The sequence below is a fragment of the Aquarana catesbeiana genome, linkage group LG01 (genome assembly GCF_042186555.1).
Source record: "Aquarana catesbeiana isolate 2022-GZ linkage group LG01, ASM4218655v1, whole genome shotgun sequence".
NCBI lineage: Eukaryota > Metazoa > Chordata > Amphibia > Anura > Ranidae > Aquarana > Aquarana catesbeiana.
Genome location: NC_133324.1, coordinates 164841238 through 164856524, shown reverse-complemented (window position 1 = coordinate 164856524; position 15287 = coordinate 164841238). Strand labels below are relative to the sequence as shown.

The 15287-nt window shown below is 44.1% G+C and overlaps 1 protein-coding gene across 1 annotated transcript in view; it reads left to right on the top strand.

Moving 5' to 3' along the window:
• The window catches only part of ARB2A (ARB2 cotranscriptional regulator A), a 908279-nt gene that overhangs the window by 633120 nt on the left and 259872 nt on the right, over positions 1 to 15287 (top strand). The window contains exon 10 of the mRNA XM_073624507.1: positions 6273 to 6389. Coding sequence (XP_073480608.1) covers positions 6273 to 6389 — 117 coding nt within the window. The remainder of the gene's footprint in view (positions 1 to 6272; positions 6390 to 15287) is intronic.

Here is a 15287-nt window from a genome sequence, read left to right as displayed (position 1 = left end):
GGAGACAGATCATGTGCTCCTAAGTAGGAACACAGATCGGTCTCCTCCCCTAGTCAGTCTGATCCCCCCCACAGTTAGAACACACCTAGGGAACACAGTTAACCCCTTGATCGCCCCCTAGTGTTAACCCTTTCTTTGCCAATGACATTTATACAGTAATCAGTGGCTATTTTTAGCTCTGATCGCTGTATAAATGTCACTGGTCCCAAAAAAAAAGTGTCAAAAGTGTCTGATCTGTCTGCCACAATGTTGCAGTCGTGATAAAAACCGCTGATCACCGCCATTACTAGTAAAAAAAATTAAATAATAAAAATGCCATAAATCTATCCCCTATTTTGTAGATACTATAACGTTTGTGCAAACCAATCAATATATGCTTATTGCAATTTGTTTTACCAAAAATATGTAGAAGAATACATATCGGCCTAAACTGAGGAAAACATTTGTTTTTTGTTTTTTTAAATTTGGATATTTATTATAAGAAAAAGTACAAAATATTGTGTTTTTTTTTTTTCAAAATTGTCGCTCTTTTTTGTTTATAGCGCCATAAAAAACGCAGAGGTGATCAAATACCACCAAAAGAAAGCTCTATTTGTGGGAAAAAAAGGACGTCAATTTTGTTTAGGTACAAAATTACACGCCTGCGCAATTGTCAGTTTAAGCGTCACAGTGCCGTATCGCAAAAAATGGCCTGGTCAGGAAGGGGGCAATTGCTTCCGGGGCTGAAGTGGTTAAAGGACAACTTCATCTAAGTGATTGTGATAATGGGACTGTGTGTGTTCACTTGTAGATTTGCTTTAGCGTTAAATATATAAATCTGGAAAAAACAACCTGTATTTTGGCATATGAAAAAAATATTGATTCTACAATATACTGTATGTCGTTTGTGCTTTTTTTTCAAAATCGCTATATTAATTTGTTATAGTGGATGCAGTATTAGCATATGTTGTGAACAATTTAGCATATGCGTCAAATCCCCTATTGTTAAGACAAAACACATACATTATGCAGATAATAACCTAGTGGTAGGTGTTTGCTTGTTAATGCATTTTGGTGTACTGTATAACTGTTTAAGCAATATTGATTTCAAAATGCATTATGCGAAAAACTGCCCCTGTTCTGATTTCTGGATCTGAATGAGTCCGGAAAGAATGATTTCGATCTAAAACTCTTGTACTGCATGAGACTACATTTTGGAGCCTAACTATAAAGAAAATGAGAAATCAAGGTATCGCAAGGTCTGCTTGGACCCCTCACTTCCGGATTCTGGTGGAATGAGTCAGCAGGGCACCCTACATGATTTAAGCCTTGTTCACACTTGCCCAAAATACTGGCGCTGAACAAATGCGCTTAAATTATTAATGTGCATTGTTTGACGCATTTGATGCTCCTTAAAAACGTTCCCCAAAACGCCCTTTGTGTGCTTGACGTGCATTAACCACTTGCTTACTGGGCACTTAAACCCCCTCCTGCCCAGACCAATTTTCAGCTTTCAGCCCTGTCACTCTTTGAATGACAGTTGCGCAGTCATGCTACAGTTTACCCAAATTAAATTTTTATCGTTTTTTTTTTCACACAGATAGAGCTTTCTTTTGGTGGTATTTAATTGCTGTTGTTTTTTTTATTCTTCTAAATAAAACAAAAATAGACCGAAATGTTGAAAAAAAAAAAACTGTTTCAAAACTGTTTTCATTCATTTGTTATAAAATTTTGAAAACAGGTCATTTTTATCCTTCACTGATGTGCGCTGATGAGGCTGCGCTGATGAGCACTGATAAGGTGGCACTGATAAGCACTGATGGTTGGCACTGATGGTTGGCACTCATAAGCGGCACTAATAGGTGGCACTGATGGGCACTGGTAGGTGACATTGTTAGGCAGCACTGATCTGTGGCACGGATTATTAGACAATGATGGGCATTGATTGGCAGCACTGGTGGGCATTGATGGGTGGCACTGGTGGGTACTGGTAGGTGGCACAGTGGCAACTGGCAGGTGACACTGGTGGGCACAGCCACAGCGTTTTAATTGAGGGACCGATGTGCCGACAGTGTGAGGGAAAAAAAAAAATGATTACCGAGCTTCTGTCTACATCACGTGATCAGCCATTATTGGCTGACAGCTGATCACGTGGTAAGGGGCCGGGATCGACTTCTTACTCGGATCTGTAATCAGCCAGGTTTCATAGACTCAGTGATCACAGAGCGCACCTCACAGACTGCGATTGCGCTGCAACTGTCTTTCGGCTATAGTGCGGCCACCAAGTAGTTAAAGGCGCAATAAATATGCACCCAAGATGCTGTTGTGAACAAGGTGCTGTCTATGTTATCAATTGTAGACTGCTTTAGTAGTAGTTTAAGGATTTTTAAAAGTGCACCCCAAACTCCTGCTTTTAATGCCAGTGTGAACTGAGCCTTAAGCCCCATACACACGATCGGACTTTCCGACGGGAAATGTTCAATGACAGGCTGTTGGCGATAAATCCAATCGTGTGTATGCTCCATCGGACAATTGTCGGATTTTCCGCTGACAAATGTTGGTTAGCATGTTTTCAAATTTTCCACGAACAAATGTGTGTTGTTGGATTTTCCAAGCGTGTGTACACAAGTCCGTCGGACAAAAGTCCAAAGTACAAATACGCATGCTCAGAAGCAAGGACGAGCCAGAAGCTGCCGGTCTTATAAACTAGCGTTCGTAATGGAGAATTAACATTCGTGACGTGGCAAATTATGAAATCTCTAAATGTAGCGCACATTCTCTTCTTCTTTAATGGGATAATAATGAAGCTGCTTTGCTGGTGATACTGATGGAGTTATTGCAAACAAAGTTTCAAAGGCTTTTTTTTTATTGTGCATTAAAAAAAGAAAACAAATAAAATTAGACATGCTATCTACCAATAGAACTTAACCAAAAACTGCATTCTATGCATCCAAAAATATAGAAAATATACCAAATCAAATCATTATTCAATCAAAAAAATAATGTCAAAGCAATAACTCCAAGGCCAATTACAAATAACACGTTATCTCCTCTGATTCCACAACCTGTCTGGTTGAAGAACGGCCGTTCAGAAACAAACTGAAAAGCGCGAATACTCGTCAAACTTCTACTGACACAAAATTAGCAGAAGGAGCCCAAAGGGTGGCGCTAAAGAGCTAAAAAACAACGTAGTACGTCACTACGTTTGTAACTGTTGGCCAACAATTGTGTGGCTGTGTGTATGCAAGACAAGTTTGGGCCAACGCCCTTCGGACAAAAGTCCTTGGTTTTGTTGGCCAACAATCCGATCGTCTGTACGAGGCTTTAATTGTTGACGTACAGTAGGTGACCACGATATTGTGTCAATCTCGCCACTGTTATCGACGAGATTGACACCTTGCGAGCCCCGTTGCGGGAGCCAGCGCCGAGCTGGCTCGCTCATCGGGAAAGGAAAAATGTGTTTTTTCCTTTCCCGATGAGTGACAAGCATTGCTGACAAGTGATTGGTATGAATCATGAGGGGGAACTCCACGCCAAATTTTAAATAAAAAACCGGCATGGGTTCCCCTCCAAGAGCATACTAGGCCCTTAAGTCTGGTATGAATTTCAAGGGGAACCCCTAATGCCAAAAAAACGGCGTGGGGGTCCCCCCCCAAAATCCATACCAGACCCTTATCTGAGCACGCAGCCGGGCTGGTCAGGAAGGGGGGTAGGGATGAGCGAGCGGCACCTCCTCCTGAACCTTACCAGGCCGCATGCCCTCAACATGGGGGGGTGGATGCTTCGGGGAAAGGGGGCGCCCTGCGGCCCCCACCCCCCAAAGCACCTTGTCCCCATGTTGAAGAGGACATGGGCCTCTTCCTGACAACCCTGGCCATTGGTTGTCGGGGCTGCGTACGGAGGGCTTATAAAAATCCGGGAGCCCCCTTTAATAAGGGGGCCCCCAGATCCTGGCCCCCCACCCTATGTGAATGAGTATGGGGTATATCGTACCCCTACCCATTCACCTGGGGAAAAAAAGTGTCAATAAAAAAACACACGACAGGTTTTTAAAGTAATTTATTAGGCAGCTCCGGGGGTCTTCTTCCGACTTCGAGGGTCTCTTCCGACTTCTCCACTCTCTCCGGCCTCTTCTCCTGGTGTCCGGTTCTTCTCTTGCTCTCCGTCGGAAGAAGGCCCCTGGAACTAACTAATAAATTACTTTTAAAACCTGTCTAGTGTGTTTTTTTATTGACACTTTTTTTCCCCCAGGTGAATGGGTAGGGGTACGATGTACACAATTTGCCCAGCAGCCGCAGGCTAAAGTGTTAGTACTGTATATCTAGTATATGACTTGCCAGGTTTTCCTGACTGGTTTGTAAGTGGCCCACTAAAAAGAAAGCTGTACTGAGTGAAAATATGTAGTCTACCATTGCTGACTACTTAAAATATTCATCTTGATACAAGTTCCTTTAATACAGTATATACTTTTAAAAGAGATAACATTATTTAGATTCTTTGCAATCTTATTAGTTGATTGCTGTTTTAAAAACTATTAGATTGTAAGCTCTCAGGAGCAGAGCCCTCCTAACCCTCTTGTATTGAATTTTATTGCCATACCCAAACTGGACCTATATAAATCCTGTATAATAATAAATAGAAACTGTGCCTCTTTGTAATTATTTACATGCATGCATGGTTCAGACATTTTTGTTACTTTGTTTACAGGGTCTGCATTCTACACAACAGCCCTGCACATTGATTGTGTGGATAATCCTTTTTTCCAACTGTTATATGGGGTCTATCTACCTGAAACAAATTAACTATCTGTTGTCTCTATGTGAAATGCACTGAATGGCTTTGGCTGTGTGATCACCAGCATAAGTGTTAAAGTTTTATGGGGGGTTTTTTTGTTTGTTTTTTTTTTTGTTTTTTTTAGTTTAGGGAAGGATTAAAACCCTTAGGTTTTTTTTCCTTTGCCCTGGTGAAGAGATTTCTCTTCACTTCCTGTGTGGAAAACGCAAAAGGAAATGAGAGAAGATTTTCAGAAGTGTGGTGAAATTCCCTTCAGTTCAGTTTTCACAGGTGTCGCCATTGGAAAATTTTCCCTCACTTCTGTTTTATTGGGAGGAACAAGTTGTTTCATTTTGTAAAAATGCTGGAAAATTGCATTTTCTATGTGACAATTTTTACATGCCGAAAAATTCTAGAAGTGATTTATTAGCAACAATAAATAGTCCTAAACATCTAATCCAGCCTTTTTCAGCCAGGGTGCCTTCAGATTTCTTTAGGGGCGTCTTGGCAAAATGCCAAAAAATTGCCAAAAAATTGTACATAAGCCAGCGGGTGGATCAAGCCTGCCTTTTAATTACACAAAGCCACAGGTTTTCATTGTGCGCCATTACGACCCTGCCACCGGCGTCCAAACAACCAATGACATCATCAGTTGATAAAGAGGATGTTGGTTGACTGCACAGTTTCCTTTTTTGCCCCTGCCCCCCTCTATATTAGCACTGGGGTCACATTAGCTGAGTGATGGAGAGGAACTGAGGAAGAAAAGAAACACTGGAATACTAATCAGTACCAGTGTGCAAAGGTGTATTTGCTTTGGAAGAATAAATCACTTCTGACGTTGGGTGTTTTACATGTGTGTATGCATTATGTAAAACTACTGGAATCGTTTTTTACATTTTAGAATAAGGTGACTCCAAACTGTCCATAATTTTAAAGGGTGAAAAAAGGTTGAGAAACACTGATCCAATCAATAAGTCTTATATACAGCTATCCTTCCTTTTCTTATTATTTAGGAATAATGACAGTAGGTGCTGCAGTGTGAATGCAGCTACAGGAAGGTATGCAGTTTGTACATGGTTCGAACTCTATAATAAAACTGGTACAGTAGTTCCCATCACACTATGTTTGCTTGCTTCCTTTTAGTAAGGTAACAAGGTCATCTGTGTTGCAATAAAAACAAAAACTCTCTGGAAACCTTGTCTGGTGAAGCAGTAATACAATTGTTTTGTTAGGTTTAGATGCAGGCTTATAAAATATATTTTTGTGAATGTTGCATCCACTTTTTCTGCTTAAATGTAAAGTGGACATTTCTCAACCCATTGGTAATAGAAAACAGCATTGTAATTTTCTAGTTTTCTGCTAGTCTTTAGCTACACAAACTTTTAATCTAGGACCCCATCAAAGTTGGTTTAAACACAGGAAGTCTACGTTTGAATAATTGCTCAATCTATAACACAGCTGGATTAATATCCTACATTTTGCATATGTTTCTCAGACCTTTTTTTGTTCTTTCCGAACAGATGATTCAGCGTGAAGCTGATGTGAAAAGTAAGGTCAGTGCTGTGGCTCTGACAGACTCCGTTCACAATGTGTGGCATCAGGAAGCCAATAAAACAATTCGGGAATGGATGAGAGAGGTAATAACTGTTTGTTTGTTGTCATATATAATGAGTATAGAAATGGAAAAAAAACAAAAATTATCACATGAAAAAAAAACATTTTAAATCACGAAAAATCCACAGGATTTTTTATTGATATCCACTTGCTCAGTGGCTATATATTACAAAGACTTGAATGGCCCCACTTACCAGCCACTTTTCTTTTGAATTTGTGATCGGAGTGAGAACATGTGAATGCCCTCTTTATTAGAAGGACGAAATTTGTAGTATTCTAGAGAGGGACGCTTCACCGTGACCTCATTTGCTATAGTTTTTTTTTTTTTTTAACCTTGCCCTGATGATGATCGACAAGCCTAAACCGCCATATTAAAGGAGTACATGCCTCTTTTAAATCTAGTCAGGGAGCCTGGGCTAGTTACTATACACCAGACATAGAGGTTGATTTACTAAAACTGGAGAGTGCAAAATCTGGTGCAGCTGTGCATGGTAGCCAATCAGCTTATAACTTCAGTTTGTTCAATTAATCTTTGACAAAAACTCCTGGAAGCTGGTTTCTTTGCAGAGCTGCATCAGATTTTGCACTTTTTTATTTTAGTAAATCAACCCCACAGTGTCACAGGCAAACGTTTGTTTCCCAGACTGCAATAGTCTTAGCAGTCACATGTGTTCCCATTTCTAGACCTCCATAAATGTTCTTGCTCATTAGAGATAGGCTCGGGCATCTTTGAAATCCCACATGCTTGATACTGCCAGGAAGCCGACACTTCACACGGTTAATCACAGGCAGTGAGACATTTCCGAATCTGTGCAGCTGCAAACCGGGAAATGTCTCGCTGCCTGTGATTAGCTGTGTGCAGTGTCTGCTTCCTGGCGGTATCGGGCACTTGGGTTTTCGATGAGCATCTGGATTGTTAGGGCCACTTCATATTTGTGTGATGCATATTAGGCACTGTTTACATGTCTTTTAGGCATGTTACCATTAAGCTCTATATAATGGGCATGTTTGTAAGAATTTTTTTTTAATGCACCACACCTAAAATGCGCAGGTTTCAATGAGACTTAAGAAAGTAGGAGTGCAGAATAAGCCAGACCATGACACTAATGCTAGGTTCAAACCTATGCATGTTTGCGTGCCATATTTGCCATGCCTACAATTCCGCAAAAAAAAAGGTGCATGCCCCTTTTCAAAAACGCGACCACGGGGTAATCGCATGATCTTTTTGACCATGTGAATTCCCTGTGGTTCCCACACTTGCTCAGTAATTTTATATGCATGGGGGTGTCATTCAGAATGAATAGCAGCCCCACGCATTTCCGTATAGCAGTGCATTTTTACTGTGGGTGGGGGAATCGCTGCGACTCCCACACCCGCAGCCACACCCAGAAGTGTGAACCCAGCCTTACAAATTCAGAGGCTGGACAACCGGTGCAAAGAGTTCAAACAGTGACTGTTCAAGGTATCAGTGATCCACTTCATACTTATGCCTTGTGGTAATGAATGACCCACAGTGGCAGGTGTTGCAGTGCCATTCATTTTGATTGCACCCCCCCCCTTGGCATTTTGCCAACACATCTACATGCATGTGCCTTTCAGAGTGCCACAATGCACAGATGGAAAACACCTGGGCATTTTGGTGTGCTGTGTAGAAAAAAAAGTTTATGCTTGATTTTTGTAAATTATGGTGCGCTGGTATATTATTGAAAATCAATAGGCTATTGTAATGCAGTACATATACCACTGAAAATGAAAAGGCAGTTGTAATGCAGTACCTGTTAATACCTGAAATAATGCACGTTTAAAGAGTAACTCCACTTTTCTTGAGAAAAAAACATTCCCCTCTTGGTGATCTAAATACATTACAAGGATTTTGACAGACTTTGTTGCAAATTTCTACCTTTTGTTATTCTGAAGAAATCCCTGTGTGTTTGTCTGTGTCCATGTGCAAAAGTGAGTCTAATAGGAGTGGTTTCATAATTATCAACCAGCTGCTGCACCTGCAAATCTCTAATGAGAAACATTGCAGGGTCTGCATCCCTTTGGATGTGATTTCCAATTGGGAGTGTCTCATCAAAAACAACATTTTTGTTGCAATGACTTGTATCTTAGTGCAGACTTCTGGGAAAATCTGCGGGGCCAATCACACAAGAAAATTGGTGAGCCAATCACACAAGTAGGAAATTACACCTAATGGTGGTCTCCATTGAGGCAGTTCCCTCTGCTCAAATTTACTTCAGATCCCTTTTAATCCAACATCCTAAAGATGTGGAATAAGCAGATCCCATTCAAATGCTATCTGTCAAGTCAAGCAAAAATCTTCCTGATAAGGTAGCTCTACAAAACCGCCCTAGCATTGGGAAAGTCTTTCCTTTACAAGGTTTGGTACATGGTAACAACAGAAGCGAGCCCTTCAGGCTGGGTGGAGTTTGCAACTCCTTGACTGTTCAGGGGACATGGTCCCCACAGGAGTCATGATTACTCGTTAACATCCTGGAATTGAGAGCCATCAGACTGCCTGTACAATATTAGACCACCCTTTTACAAGTTCACCTATTCAAAGTTCAATCGGACAACGCCACAACAGGGACATGAATTAGCAATTAAGAGGGCACCAAAGGCCTAGCAGTCCTGAAAGAAACGAGTCTAATACTCTCATGGGCAGAAACTTACATTCCAGTGCCCTTGGCCACTCCCATTCTGGGAGTGAACATTTGGTAGGCTGATTTTTTGCGCCATCACTGCCTTGAGCCAGGGAAATAGTCTCTAAATCCAGAGAGTTTCCAAAATATGTCAAATAGGAGGAAAACCAGATGTGGTTCAACAACAAACTGAACAAATTTGTAGCCAAACCAGGGATCTTCTAGCCTTCACAGTAGATGCTCTGATGATTCCTTGTACTCCATTCCAACTGGTTTAGTCATTCCCTCCAAAGAAGATTTTCCCTAGACTGCTACACAAGTTAGAGGAAGAAAGTGTTCCAATGATTCTCATTGCAAAACATTGGCCAAGAAGAACATGGTACACCGACATACTCAAACTACTGGTGGACGAGCCTTGGCCCAGACTGAATTTACTGTCCCAAGGCCCCTGTTCCATCTTGCTTCTCAGTCACTGACTTTAAGGAGGTATCTCTGACTCAGTCATTTCCACCTTACTCAGAGGAAGGCTATCCAACTCCTGTAAGATTTACCATTGCACATGGAAGGTCTTCTTTGCATGATGCAAGGACAAAAGTGCTAAACGTAAACAATACTCAGTTGTGTTTTGGCCTTTCTTCAGTCTGGTCGTGACCAGCTTCTGGCCCTGAGTACCCTTAAGAGACAGATTTTTGCCTTATCCATCTTCCTTCAGAAACCTTTTGCCTCACAATTTCGTAGCAGGACAATTTCTTAGCAGGAAGTTGCTCATTTCATTTCCCCTATTTGACCTCTAGTGTTACATTGTGATCTCAACATCTCTGCTGTTCAGAGACCCTTCTTTGAACTGATTAGAGAGATTCCTTTGTAATACCTTTCAATGTGTCATACATGGTTGCTATCATGACTGTTAAACATGTTTTTGAGTTAGCGGCTTTATCTTGCAAAGGGCCTTTTCTTTTTTGCACAAGGACAAGGTGGTTTTGAGACCAAAACCTTCCTTTTTTGCCTAAGGTCTCCTCCTTTAATCTCATTGTCCTCCCTTCCCTCTGTACTGCCCAAAAACATGACTAGGAAGTGTCCCTACATTCTCAAGACTGAGGCCTCTTTATCCTGCCCATGGACCCTCTTGGAGTACACCCTGCCTCCCACTCCACCATTGCCAGGTAGATCAGCCAATAATTTCCAGGGCCTACACACTTAAGGAAAAGGTTCCTCCCTTTTCCATTAGACCCCATTCCTTCAGAGCTGTTGGTGTCTTCTGGGCTTTTCAACATCTAGCATTTGTATCCCTGATTTGCAAAGCTGCCGCCTGGTCCTCTGTTCATGTTTTATCAGGTGAACATTCAGGCAAGTGACTATGCCTCTGGGCACATGTCAAAGGTTGTGCAGTTTGCATAGGGAAATAAAAAATTCCTGCAATATTTGATCAGGGTTGGCGGTAAGGCCAACATCTTTTTATATTTATTCAAATAGGTTTAAAACTTCATGTGGTATTTCTAAGTCAATTGACCAAGAGTATCTGGTTTGTCTCCTGTAAATAAAAATTATTGTTGAACCCACACAGTTGTTTCTCAGATTGCTCTGATAGACACAGGTTGTGCCAGTTATGAACATCCTCAAGCCCAAGATCCTTCAAGCAATCCAATAAGGTGTGGTGGCAGAAACAGTTCAGGGGAAGGCTGTGGGGAGGGGGGAGTTGTCAGCCTCTGGTGACAATGCACGCATAAAGGATGCTCTTCTATCTAAAGTAGGATGGAACACTGTGTTGGAGTAACCACAGAGGATAACTGTACCTTTGAGGTGCACATGGATCAAATTACTAAGGTGGGTAAAGAAATGTTGTTGTCTGGTATTTGGGTCATAATATGATAACAAGGTAAATATATGCATTGTCAAGTTACATATGTCAAATGTCTGCCTGATCTGCCCGAAAATAGCAAAATGCTTGTGTTCTCTTATTTGGGGAATTGAGTCCCAAGGTAAACAAAGGCATGCAGGAGGGAGGTGCTTCAAGGCCCGGGAGATAAGGAGAAAGGAAAGAGTAATAGAAAGGTAAACATTGTGAAGAGAATCATACAGGATATAGAAACAAAACACCTGTCAACCAAGAGGTTCACAATACAAGGAGCATCATAAAGAAGGTAAACCCGATGATGTTGCCTTCATCTTTGGAAGGTAGGTGGATGGCAGGCAGGTTTGCAGTGACTATCATCAGCAAACCATCAATAAAACAAACAGCAATAAACATTAACTGGATGTAGGAGTACAATAAAAAAAAAAATCTTGTATTGGGTCTTAAAGCGGTATTAAACACAAAACCAAATAAACAGTATTTCTCATTCGTCCATTGACAGATACAGCATTTCCATATTCAGAACCATAGGGTTATATCGCCCCCCTACAGGAGTAGGACACTAGGCAGAATAAAGACTTGGCTACGCCCATGGGCTGTCCTAGGTGATATACACCCCCTCTCTGCTATAGGCCTTCAGTTTTTTCTTCTGCCTAGTCAGGAGTAAGGACCTAGTTCCATGCTGGGATCTCTGGTCCTGGCAATTTTTTTGTTTTTGGTTTTTAAGCTACTTTTTGTCTCTTGTATTTTTTCCTGTGAGATCTACAATCAACTGCCGGACTGGGCGACGGGCTGGACACTAAGATCCAGTGGTCTCCCCAGTCTGGCCAGCGAGCGCATGCAGACCACAGCTACGCGCTAGGTCGGCCGTGACATTCGACGGGGGCTGGCCCTGTGAGTTAAATGTCTTGCGAGGTCGCATACGACTGGGTCTCGGCCTGTGTTACAGCGTTCCTCATGGCCGACAGCCCTCCCACTTTGGTGGCGAGGAGGATCTGTCTGGGAGAGTTACCCGCGCACTCACTGGAGCGGAAAGTAAGGGGCCCCTCCTCTCCTTCCCTGGAGTGGTGTGGAGCGCGGGTACTCCCTGGGGTGGTCGGTCCCTCTGGGGTTCTCCTCCACATCCCGCCCTTCCCCAGGTAAGTCCCAGGCCTCTGGCTTAGGTGTTTCAGACACTCTGTCCACCCCCCTCCCCTCCAGGGTTGTGACTATGGGGGGTACACCTTGGCACCTGATGGTTGGGTGGGTGACCAGGCATTCGCAGATCCGTACCCCCTGCCGCGGCCCTCCACTAATTTAGGCCATGGATTTGCGGCCTACCGAGCACTTGTGGCGGGCGGCCACTGCTTTTGCGGCCTACCCGCTGGGCGACATGCGAGGCGGCCCTAGAGCAGGCAGCGGAGGTTGAAGCTTTCTGTTGTGGGCATCTGCCCTCCTTCCTCGGCTCTAGCCTGGTCCGATCCCCCCGAGGACCTGTGCACTCGTGGTGAGTGGCCGAAGATTTAGGTCCCGGCTTTCAGTTTTCATACATGAGAGACTAGTTCTTTTGTCATCTCCATTTTATTTTTAGCGCTACACTTTCACTCACATTTCTAAAAAATCTCTGACTGGGTTACCATTTCAAGGCAATTGTCTGCGGATACCCTGGATGACATTGTTACGAGTCTCATAGGAGGGAAGTGTAAATGTCTTCCACAATCTGAAATGGAGAAAAGGGCCTTGTAGCAGATGCGGTCCTTCTTCTCAGCATGCAATGGTCCTGGTCTGGCGAGCCGAGAGCGGGGCTCGCTAGACCCACAGACAAGACCCCTTCAGCATAAAGGCACGCCCTCACTTATGTCCTAGTGTTCCGACCTTGAACCCCGAAAAGGGTTTTTTCTTTCCAATTGGCATCTGTCACCGAACTGTTGGCAGTTCCCCTTGGGCTGTTGCTTCAGGATGTGCTTGTCCCGGTTCCAGTGGGTACAGAATGGAGCTCATCCACACGGTGGTGACATCCCTTCATCATGGGGACTTTTGGGCTTCTGTCGACATCAGATGCTTATTTACACTCTCCAATATGTGCCCAACATCTCCTCCATTTTACTGTGGGAAAAGAGCATTTTCAGCTCGCAGTGTTGACTTTTGGTCTCGCCTCCACCCCTCGCGTACTCACAAAGGTGTTGGCCCCAGTCCTGGCGTGGTTATGTAAGTGGGGAATTGCGGTCCTGGGCTGCTTGGATGATCTTCTTCTGCGAGCAGAATCCTCGGCTACCCTGAGGGGCGACGTAGCTCGCTATACAGACCTCAGTTTTCAGTTGGCCTCTATACTACCTGAAGTCTGCTCCGGCTCCTTCCAGAAAATTGGATTATCTGGGCCTAACTCTGGTTTCATCTCTGGCCAGAGTGTTTCTTCCTCTGGACAAACTCCAGAAGTTGCATGCTGCGTTTCAACTACTGTTGACGATGCCACGGTGGTGGTCTATGTCAATCACCAGGGCGGAACGAAGAGTGTGTTGGCAGCCCTGACAGTAGCCAACATCCTTCGGTGGGCAGAACGCCTTATTCCGGCTCTCTCCGCCGTATGCATTCTAGGAGTGGAAAAATGGCAAAAATGGCAGGCGATAGGCTAAGTCAGCTAGTTTTGGTCTACAGGGTGGTCCCTTCACCAGGACATGTTTCATCGGATATGTCTTCGATGGGGCACTCCCGAGGTAAACCTATTGGCATCCGGGCCTAACGGAATGGTACTGAGGTTTCTAGCAAGGTCATGGGCTGCTCTGGTGGCACCATGGGGCCGGTATAGTCGGATCTACGCCTCTCCTCCTCTTAAGATTCTGACGCGGCTTTTGCTCAGGATCGAGGCCGAAGCGATTCAGGTCATTCTAGTGGTCCCGGATGGTCTTGTCGGTCTTGGTACGCCGACCTGGTGCGCTTGGTCGCTGCCTCTCAGGGAGGTTCTACTGTCCCAAGGGCTGATCTTCCATCCTGTTTCAGTCGCTGGTTTTTGAAGACCTGGCTGTTATGAGCCAGGTGCTAACGACGTTGCTGATGGCTAGGAAGTCTTCCTCTGGGAAGATTTACCATCGGACATGGATAGCATACATATCCTGGTGTGAGACGCTTGCCATTTACCCACGTTCTTTCTCGGTGGCTTGGATTTCGACCTTCCTTCATGGGGGGGTTGAACAGAACTTGGCCTTAAGTATCATCAAGGGCCAGGTGTCGGCCTTGTCGGTTTTCTTCGGCATCCCCTGGTCTCGCAATCCCTGGTGCGTACTCTTAATCAAGGGATGCGGTCGCTTCTACCGCCGTGAGATCTACTCTTGGTCCGTTCGATTCTACAGGAGCCCCCCCTTTGAAAATATTCGGGAGGTTCATCTGCTTGCTCTGTCCCAGGAGGTGGCTTTTTTGGTTGCTATCACCTCTGCTCGCAGAGTGTCAGAACTGTAGGCTTTACCATGTCATACTTCTTACCTGGTGATCCACAAAGATGAAATGTTTCTTCGCCCTTGTCCGTGGTTCCCTTTTCTAATTTCTTTTGATTAAGGACCTTGTATTGCCTTCCCTGTGTCCCAGGTCAAAATGTCCTAAGGGATTTACCTTGCATGCCCTGGATGTGTTCGGGCGATTCGGGTGTATTTGGCAGTCACAGGGCCTTTTTGGGGATCAGAGTCAATGTTTGTGATCACGAACGGGCCAAAAAGGGAGCTGTCTGCTTCTTCTGCGACTTTTCTAGATGGCTCAAACAGACGATGACTCTGGTCTATTCTAATGAGGGGTTGGGTTCCTCCTTTCCCTGTTACGGCGCAGTCTACTTGGCTGCTTATTGCTTCTGGGGCCTTTCATCATTAGGCATCAGCTGCGCTGGTTTGCAAGGCGGCCACTTGGTCGTCGGTGTACACTTTCGCAAAATTCTACAACGTGGCTGTGCTAGCATCTGAGGATGCTTCTTTTGGCCGCAAGATGTTTCAGGCTGCTGTTTAGCGGATCTATTCCCTCTTGAAGGGGTATTGTTCAGGTTGGGCTCCAGTCTGTTTCTGTGTTGAGCTGCTGTTACCTGGTTGGCTCTTGTGTTAGCCTTGGCATTTTTCGTTGTCCCACCCCTCATGTTTGGCACTGCTTTGGGGCGTCCCTATGGTTCTGAATAAGGAAGTGCTGTGTCTGTCAGCCCGCTGACAGCTGATGACTAAAGATGTGGCGGCCAGCTTCCCGACCTGATCCTTAATAACCAGCTATATAAAGTGAATGTAAAAAAAAAAAAAAAAAGACACAAATCGCAAATCGCAGCAAAATCACAGTAAAAACGCGGTTACAAAAACTCAGAAAGCACAGCAAAAACGCTCAAAAGCAACATGCATAGATGTGAATCAAGCCTTAGAGTGCCCCCTACTCTGGGTGAATGAGAACAGGAGCACCTTTAGACAGCAGCATTATCAGTCTGGGGT